Here is a 10,309-nt window from a genome sequence, read left to right as displayed (position 1 = left end):
GTTTGTACATAACCTGGAAGATAAAAAAATGTTACCAAGTTCTAACCAACGATCAAAATAAATGTCACTGGCAAAGATTAGAAAGAAGAAAATTGTACTTCCATTTATAAATTCAATCGTCTTAAGTATTAGCATGTATTACAAGCTGCTTAATCGAACGTTTTGGAATTTTCCTCGAAAATGTAATGTAAGTTTTTCGAATATACTTGTCAAATCTATACGTTTCGGCATTAAGATAGATTATAGGTCATAAAAGCCACACTCCAGTCATGAAAGGGTATGGAAAGAAAATATAAAACTTGGCCAAACGAAACGATCAGTAAATCCTTATTTATGAAGCAAAGAAGCACCATCCTAGAGATATTATTTTGAATTTATTAAATCACAAGAATATTGTATTTGAATTACCTACCTTATTCATAAATTCCAAAAGCCAACTAAATTCACAATAACCACCACAATACAAACGTCTGAAATCAATGCTAATGGACTGCAAGGTGTCGCATAGAGAATGGAATAATAATTATGTCAAGTCACGTCTGACATGAATAAAGGTATAATATGATAGTATTTGAACTATTTTGATATTGATCAAAACGTGTGTAGGTATATTATTTCTAGCTGTGTCGAGGGTCTATACATTATTGTAAGAGGCAATCGAACTGTCCACTCAACCGGGTGAGCAAATCAACTCGGGTCTCTATTGTAAATATCTAAATTCAAGAAATAATCTCGAAACACAGGGGTATTCTCCTGTACACTGAACGTTTAGGAAGGACTTTTATCCGGTTTGCTCGTGGAATTATGACTTCTATTATTATTTTATTATCTCAGAAATTTTCAACAAACTGCTGGTTTTGTCATTTAATTTCAACTCGAATGATCCAGTAAATCTTGACTGCAATCTACCTCTTGTTGGCCTCTTCACCTTGTCTTGGATATATCTGTTTTCGTCAAAATCGGATATATCCATGGGTGGTTACATTGTATGATATATATTCGAGTTAGATTTTGAATAATAAAACATTTTGATTGATATATTAATGATGGTTAAAGAACCTGTTATAGCCCATGTCCTTACAATACTACATATCCTAATACCTATTACATACAATAGATACATTCTTATAGGCCTATAATCAAGGTATTATAACAGAGGTTAACCCGGTTCACGGTTTAACGACAATTTTCAATCTTTTATATCTAATTTATAACAAAGGATTATGTGTCATACCATTCAAATGCATTAAAGAATAACAATCAATCTCTATATCAGATTTCTTTGAAAAGGCACATGAATTAAATGAAACTTATTAGAGTTTTACGCCTTTCTGATTATATTGATAATTTGCTGTTAAGAAATCCTATACAAAGTTTTCATGGGTAGTTCTTCGCCAAAATTGACGAAAACAGTGTTTTCTTGTTCATTGCTTGCCTCAACATTGTACTACCAATAATATCTAATGCAAAATTTCTCAGAGATCAACTAATAGTGATTAAATATGTCTCCAAGGCCTACATTCTAAAAAGTTGATTTAAAAATACCAGAACTAGTTTAAGTTTTAACACTTATTCTAATCAAGTAGATACATAGATGTGAATAGCACATTTAAAAAACATTTTCAGTTATGATTTACGACGTTTTTGATAATGAACATTTTAAAATATCTGGATCCATGCTCCCTGTCAGGCTCTTAATACTAGGGCTAGAGCGCATGTTTCAACACTCAAACCTTTTTTCTTACTCGATTAGGGAATAATAAACATAGTTACAGCCTGTATGCTTGTGTTTTGTGGTGTAAACATTTTCGTTGTGCTTAGCTATATTTGTTTAAATTTTGTCAACCTATAGGCCTATATCAGTTTGTGAAAAACATATTCATGTTGTAGAACTTGGCACCATTAATTGATCATGTTTATCTGTTCTGAATGGTTTTACAGTGAATCACTTTTCCCAGAATATCGGAGAAGAAATGAGGTGCGCATTATATTAGCAAATATACGGTACTCGGTTTTATTTTGTATGTACGGATCTATCGCAATGTTTTGTTTTCAGTAGCCTTATAAATATCTTATGCATTTATATAGCATATATATGGTCATTCAACAATTTTTTGCTGTTGATCAACAAATCTAACAAAAATATTATTCCATCGATAGTGATGATAGTCCTAAACAGAGTATATAGTGCCAAATTTTCATCCCTTGGGGACGAATTTTCCAACTTATGAAAATTAACTTTCCTGCCAAAACAAGAGTGAGGAAGGAAACTGTTTTCAAATTCAAGGAAAAGTTTGCTAAGCTACCGTACTTTTATTAATGTTATACTTACTTGAAGGGAGGCAACCCTTGAAACAAACAAAAGTTGGGTTAGCAAACTGCCTACTGTGAAAGTAGTGCCAATGCACTGCAACTATTCAGATTCCCCCTTAGGAATTCATTTCCATAGTTTCGCTGTTTCAATAGGCTTAGACTGATGCTCTTGGATTACTAACGACATTTCTACTTTTATCTGTAGCCTATAATGACTCTCAGAATTTTATATGGTTTTACCGCATATATATTGAGACTGGATAATCACTCGACAAAAAGAGACTGGCTAATGGCGATAAAGGTCAAGGCTGCATCATCCGGTTGTGACCCAAATTGGTCCAAAATCCAGTCAATTTCTTCAATATTTGAGGACCCCAAACAATGACAAGTCCCTCCAGACAAGGTATTGAAAACTTCTTAAATTGTAGATTTGTTTATCTCAGTTTTATCATTATAATGCATTTGAAAATAGTTAAAACAAGCTTTTGTTTGTAATGTTTTCCTCGCATCATATTGACATTGTTAAGGAAAAGAGAAGAGATTAAGAGTTCGGCAACAAAAAAATTGTTGTGATGCAAACACGACAGCAAATTAATATGTGTGTTATTATGTTTTGGTAAAAATCAGATTTTATGCTCTTCCCTTTATTTTATAAGCCGAGAGCTATATATAGCGTAGTATTTGAAATAACATCTGGTTATTACATTAGACTGAATAAGAAATGTAGAATTAAGGTAAGGTGTATGGCATGTCATACTAACACTACTGTAAGTATACTAGTACTAGTAGATCTACTCAGTTGGCCTTGTCTCCTGCCATTTGTATCTGGCTATTTTTATTTTTGGGTGTCAGTCGTTGTTTGCTGTTATTTTGTGATTTGAAATATACAGTTTGATTGAGATTTCCTTATTGATATAACTATCTGTTTTAAACTATTAATGTATTATAGTAGGCATACATTTTATCATTATAATTATTTGTGCAGAGAAAATATTCCTGACAATGTGAAAATAGATTCGTTTGTAAATGTGTTATACATTGAAAGTTTAACAACAATAAGTGAATGGTGATATAACAATAAGTGATGTCAAGTGATTTCAGAAATAGTACTTGACCTATCACCAAGTTGGTACAATTGGAAGTCAGTTATATCATTGGATCCAGAAAGTTTTCTTGGCTCATGAGTCGAGTTGGAATTTTCCTTTATTCGTCTGATGGAAATTAATATAACAAGCTTAGATCTTTCATCAAGGGATTGTTTTATAAAAATTTTATGTGTATGGTATCAGAGATACTAATTGTGCTAATTTGTGCCGTTCTAATTTTCAATCAGATGTCTGTGTCTCTTGCAATTTCACTAAAAGCGTTTAAAACAGAGTGATTAAGTGGAATTGCAAGAACCAGAGAGGTCTGTTTAAAAAGTGGAATGGTGGAAATTGATGTTGTCAGTGCCCGTGGTAAACGGGTTTTGGAAAACCTATTTACAATCGCTTTAAGAATACAAAGATATAACTTCTGTCATTAACTTCCAGGTCTAGTACTATTCACTTTGTTAAATAAAAAATTAATTCTGATAAAAATGTGTATATAATTAATGTCCGAAAGTATAAGCTTATATCAATATGGGTATTTAGACATGAGCTCTGTGAACTGATTAATTTGAGTATGCTATAACTATTGGAGTAAATTTGTTTTTATCTATGTAGTTTGTTTACCATTTAAATGTAAATGTACTTTAGTAACTTACTGGTGATCAAATGTAAACAAGGTCAATTCATAGTTATCAGAAAATAGAGGGATTCTAAATTTTGTATGTGTATAGGGGGCACTGATAGCATCTATTTGCACCATTCCAATTTTTAATCAAATGTCAGTGGTTCTTGCAATTCCATTTAACCTAAGTGTTTGATGACATCACTAATGGCAAATATGCTTTATCACATTAGGCCCTTCGTAATCAAACACTTAGTTTGATGCTATCTTTATCTAGTGATACGCCTTTACAATCCCTTTAACATATTGGACATTCTGATAACTATGAATTGACCTTTAATTTACTTAAATTCTTTATTTCTTTTGGTATTTCTTCAATTTAAAGGCCAGATAATGCTGAAATTCAGTGCTGATAAATTCAGGCTGGAATTCATATTCACATTGTGGTAATCAGTTGAAAATTCTAGAGCTTTCAGGAAGATTTCAGTATTTATACGGATGCCGGTATTGATTTTTTTCTGAATTGAGTCAAGTGTTTAGACTGTCAAACATGAATTTAAAAATATTTCACTTAAATGGACCTTTGTGTCTTTCTGTTTTTAATGTATTGTTGGAAGGTTAAATAAGGTTAGATTCAGTTGTCAAAAAACATTGAACATAGTGAATGAAGACTTTGGTTGTATCATAAATACCAATCCTCTAGGTATTTAGGTGTGCCTTTATTGAGTGTGAAATATGATAAATGTCATGTAGTCACAGGCCCATGGCTAGCCCAGGGTTTAAAGATGTGGGTTTGGGTCAAAATTTAAAGGGGGACTTCACTATTGGTCTCAAGAAGTCATTCAAGTCATCTAATATTTTCAGGGAGGGGGGGGGGATATTTCTAAGCGCCCCCCTTGCTAAGGTCTAGTGTAGTCATGCAGTAATCTTGTGATAAGTTTGATCTATAGAATTAGTACATTATTACCTTTTGCAGAACTATAAAAAAAACTGTTTGTGAAAGTCTGGTTATCTTGTATAAGAATCTGGTAAACAGAATCCATATGAAAACATGCATGTTTCTTTCTTTTCTCTAAAAAAAAACATGAGCAACTTTACAGGTCAGAGGGGCTGACATGAAAAAGGCATCTAGGCACTGTATGCTACAGTCTGTGCACATTAAAGATCCCTTGATAGTTGGCATTGAAAAGAGAGTGGCTAATCCTGTTTTCCTTGATTGCACACTGTATGGTGTTGTCTGTCCTCAAAACAGGTGCAGAATTGAAGGCTGTAAAACTCAATTTTATTTCTGCTCTTAAATGTAAGTGTAAATGTGCTTATTTTGACCAATGTCATAAATTATCAGGTTGATATGAACTATGAGGTAACAGGGTACAGTCATACAGTTATTATCAGTACAGCTATTCAGATATCTATGGTTTGTGAAACTTGATAAGTGTCATGTAAGCCAATCAAGGTAAAAAGGATAGTGGTAGAGTTATCATAGAGACTATGCAACTGTTTAGTGGAAAGGATTGCTATGTCATTTCAGTTCATTTCAATACTTTAACAGTAGGTGATTTTACCTTTTTGTATTGAGGATTTTTAATGCTAATCCTTATTGCTTTTAATAAGTTGATTTTAATGATTTAACAGTTAAAGTTTATTATAGTTTGAATTTAACAGCATGACCTTCAGAGTAACATGAACATTTCAGGATGTGTCTTTAATAATGGATGAAATGATATCATCTAAATATTTACTTTCCAGGCTCTCTTTACTCTGTATCACTTTTGTTAAGCTAATCCTTATTGTGTTTCTGATTTATGATTTATTGAAAAATGCTTATGGTTGATTGAATTAAACAGCATGGATTAATACCCATTTTCTCAACTATCTATTTTCTGTATCACTTTTCAAAATGGAAATCTTTTGTGTGTGTGGTCTTTTGCAAGTAAAGAAAAGTACACAGATTCAAGTGATGATGGTCTTAGTACCAAGGTGGTTATCTGTTTGAGATATAAACAATAGTATGATCTCATCATCATCGATAAATATATCCATATATTAGTATTGACCTGGAAACATAGACTGTTTTCACTCATATCATATTTGCAAACTTTAACTTTTTTAGTTATTATTGGATATATTTAACCTATTCTATCCCTTTAATTATCATGATGGAATGGAAACTGTTCACTTTATTTAGGTCATGTGAATCAAATGGTTTGTGTTGAATTTAAACAGTGACAATAGTTCAGTTATTGAAAATCATTGTATCTTAGGAATGCAGATTGGTTATTATTAATAGAAATTGACTATAGGTAGAAAACATCAGTTGTGCAAAAATCATTGGCTTAAGGGCCTAGGGCTACTACATCTGCCTCTGGTGACTTAATATATGATGCTATCAGGATTTTCATTTTCCCCATCTTTATTTTCAGGTGAAATGAGGGTGTCAAGATGAATCATTATATGGCAGCAACATACAGCTATATCTTATCATTATTTCAATATTTTCGCACATCATGGCCCATCAGTATTATTTATGGTCGGGTCTACATGGAACCATCTCCAGAAACAAAGGAGAAACTCCTGAAAGCAATTCATCAACTCCAGGATGAGACTGTCCCAGAAAAGGTTATACTGGCATTGATAAAAAATTTGCCATCAGAGGAAGATCTGTTAAGTGTTGTGGATGAAATCAGTGGTTATGATATTTTACAGCATTCTGTTGTTCGTGGATTCTCCAAATCAGTGAAGATATTACTCAGTAAGTATTGTAACCCTGACAGATATCATTGCACTCCTCCTGTTCAATTAGCGGCATATTTAGGAGATGTTAATATGTTGCAATTATTGCTTAATGCTGGGGCTAATAACAGTAGAAGTTGTGGAATGTGCTACCCTGATCCACATTTACCCATTCGATATTCAAGTTCATATTTTGGATTTACTCATTCTCCTGTTTACAAGTGCCAAAAATATTCTGCCTCACCGATATCATGTGCCATTTTGAAAAACAATGTGGATTGTCTGAAAGTGCTACTAAATGTATCTAGTCCAAATAAAAAGCTACCTAGTCCTTTGAATTTACTCCTGGAAGCTTGTCAATCTGGTGCGTATGATGTGATGAAATTCCTTATTTGGAAGTATCCAGGATGCATCAATCAATATGGTTGTGAAGGAGATACTCCCTTATTGACCGCTGTGCCTTGGGGTCGCGAATGTGTGAAGTTGTTACTGGACAATGGAGCTGATGTTCACCAACTTTCGAAAGGAATCAAGGAAACAGCATTACATAGGTTATATCGGGCGTCTAGTGATGGACTGTTCACAATATACGACACCACCAAATATCTTCTGACAACTGGCATAGAACAGGATATAAATTCTATGACATCTTTAGGAGAATCGTCATTGCACATGCTTATATCTCATGTTTCTTATATTGGTGGGAATTTTGAAGATCCCAGTCAAAAATTACCACGCAGTCAGTTACAAGGAGATTATCAAGAACAAGTCATTAAGACTTGTCGAATTCTGTTAGAATTTAATGCTGATCCTCATTTGTTGAATGCATATGGATTGACCTCACTGAGTCGCTTGCTTCACATTGCCTTAAAATCCAGCAACAAAACTTTAAATCAGGATTGTGTTCAGACTGCCTCTTTTGATTATGTGATAGTGGACTACCGCAATGATTTCAAATCGTTAGGACGTTCTATGGACATCTTATTAGAGTTTGGTTCTAATGTGAACTTTACCTGTTCCGAAGGACATACACCCTTAATCTGTCTCTTGCAATGTTTGCTATATGAAGACCTAAATCTTTTGTGTGACCAGGCCAACGATATTGTCAATTGTATTGAAATTCTCCTAAACAATAATGCACAGGTTAATTTTACTACTGGTAATAATGTGACTTGTGCCACGTTACTAGCTGCGGTATGTCAAAGATTCTTTGACCTTGAAAACGACCTTGGTGAAGTCTTTGAAGAAGAGTTGCGAATTGATTTCGCCAAGATGATGAACGTGGTATTGATTGTCTTGTTACGCTACGGGATGGATCCAAATCATACTAGTCCTAAAGTTTCGCAATATCCAAAAGGTGGTACTGGCAATGCCCTTATTGAGTTTGTGAGACTCACAACACATGCAACATCCACCAAAGATTTTTCTGTTATTTTGATGTGGTTGAAAACATTGTTACAGTGGGGAGCTAATCCTGATATAGCTCCCTATCCTTCAGAACCGGTTATTGTTCATTGCCAGAGTTCTATATATCTAAAACGCCACAATACGCAGCCTGTTAGTCATTATATTACTGAGGTGAAAGAACGCGAGACGTTGTTCAGTGATGGTCGTGCTGAAGAGTTGCTGCTCTTGTTTTATAACTGTATGGAGCACCAGACAATGTTTGCCTGTCTCAACACTGCCAAATCCATGGTGCGCTTTCATTTATTTAATGACAACAGGAAGGACTTTTTGAGCTTGATAAACAGACTGACTGAACATCCGAGAAGTTTAAGACAAATGGCTCGAGTATCAATCTACCAGTCATTGAAAATGAATATTGCTAAAAATGTTGATTATCTCCCTTTACCCGGTGCTTTAAAACAGTACTTGTTAAATATTAACCAAGTATAAGCTACAGGCCAACGGTTGATTGTTATAAAGTGCTTCAGAATGTTCAATTGTTTTTTCCGTATTTATCAAACTGATACAGTCAGGTATTAAATGGTATTGTAAAAATGATTTTATTCCAGGGCCCTATTCGTTAATACCTTATAACCCTGTTCCGTGCCATTTTTATGATTTACCAAAGACTATATATATATATTCATTGATTATATTGTGAATTAAATCTATTCTAGTCCGACATTGAGTTATAATTATCTTGTATGAAATATCATATGAAACCAACGTCATTATGCATGTCGAAACAAGAGAATAATATACAGACGAGACACTCCGTCACACACACACTCACATAGGCCCGTGCGATCCTAATGTAAATGAGGAATAGTTGGTGGGCAAAAGATATGACTTTTGTGTTCCTTATTGCCAATATCGCACCTTACCTCTTAAAACGTCACAGCTTGTTGATTTTCAGAAGATTCAAGTGCACACGTATATCTGTATATATAATTTTTACAGGCATAATCACGTCTAAGATAGCTTGCCAGGTAACATACGCCCACTGGCAGCTGTCAGACAGTCTTAAGTGACTTAAATAAGAATTTTATTATTTTAAAGATTTTCATACAGTAATTCATTGTAGTTATTTATTATATTTATTTATTACACAAAATATTTTTCAATCGATAGCAGTCACACAAAACCCTTCATCAAAAAATCATCCAATCTTCCCTAACTTCTCATCAATATAAATGATCAATCCAAATTGCATTAAAATCAGATGCAATCTGTTATGCCAACAAACAAAGTTTGACTTGTTTTTATTACGTCAAGGGCAATAACTCAAAAACTGTTCATCGAAAAAAAGGTCAGATTATAACTTGCTATAGGTCACGTCAAATTTCATTAAAATCGGATGAAAACTGTAATATCTATTGTGCTCAAAAATTTTGACGCGTCAAGTCAAGGGCAATAATTCAAAAATCGTTCATTAAAAAATTCGAACTTGACCAAGATCTCATGACTATAAATCATCATATCAAATTTCATTTAAATCGGATGAAAACTGTAGTCTGTATTGTTCGATTTTGGTTAGTCAAGGGCAATAACTCAAAAAGTGTTGTCTGGCATGATACGTCCGCTTCCCTGATAAAATTTTCAGTATATCAAGGGCGATCACTAATCTGTGTCAAATCGTACCAAAAATATAATTTGTCAAAGATATTGTTGATTTAATCAAACAGAAATTTTCATAAAATTAAGAAAAATACTGGCACCACTATCGCGTTCACTAGCCAACAAATTTTGATGCGTTTTACTAAGTCAAAAGCAAAAACTCAAATTCCGTTCATCGACATATCATCAAATTCAAACTTGACCAAGATCTCATTGTAAATGTAGACGATCACACCAAATTTCATTTAAATCGAATGAAAACTGTAGTTTCTATTGTGTTCGAAAACAAATTTTGACGCATTTTAATCAAGTCAAAGGCAATAATTCAAAAAAAGTTCATCGAAAAATCGTCACATTTGAACTTGACCAAGAATTCATCATTATAAATACTCACACCAAATTTCATTATTAAACTCGGATGAAAACTGTAGTCTCTATTATGCTCACAAACAAATTTTGATGCGTTTTTCTTAAATCAAGGATAATA

General features: G+C 33.4%; 1 protein-coding gene across 1 annotated transcript; it reads left to right on the top strand.

Moving 5' to 3' along the window:
• Positions 1 to 2,640: 2,640 nt before the first annotated feature.
• On the top strand, positions 2,641 to 8,887 carry LOTGIDRAFT_229372 (hypothetical protein). Its single transcript, XM_009063968.1, has 2 exons — positions 2,641 to 2,716; positions 6,450 to 8,887. Exon 2 carries the CDS (start codon positions 6,469 to 6,471, stop codon positions 8,653 to 8,655), a length of 2,187 nt encoding a protein of 728 aa, XP_009062216.1. The 5' UTR covers positions 2,641 to 2,716; positions 6,450 to 6,468; the 3' UTR covers positions 8,656 to 8,887.
• Positions 8,888 to 10,309: the final 1,422 nt, after the last annotated feature.

Source organism: Lottia gigantea (assembly GCF_000327385.1).
Source record: "Lottia gigantea unplaced genomic scaffold LOTGIsca_6, whole genome shotgun sequence".
Taxonomy (NCBI): Eukaryota; Metazoa; Mollusca; class Gastropoda; family Lottiidae; genus Lottia; species Lottia gigantea.
This window is presented reverse-complemented; position numbering and strand designations above follow the sequence as displayed.

Bases quoted from the DNA above. Each gene is read 5' to 3' on its own strand.
- LOTGIDRAFT_229372 (XM_009063968.1), top strand. From the start codon at position 6,469: ATGAATCATTATATGGCAGCAACATACAGCTATATCTTATCATTATTT.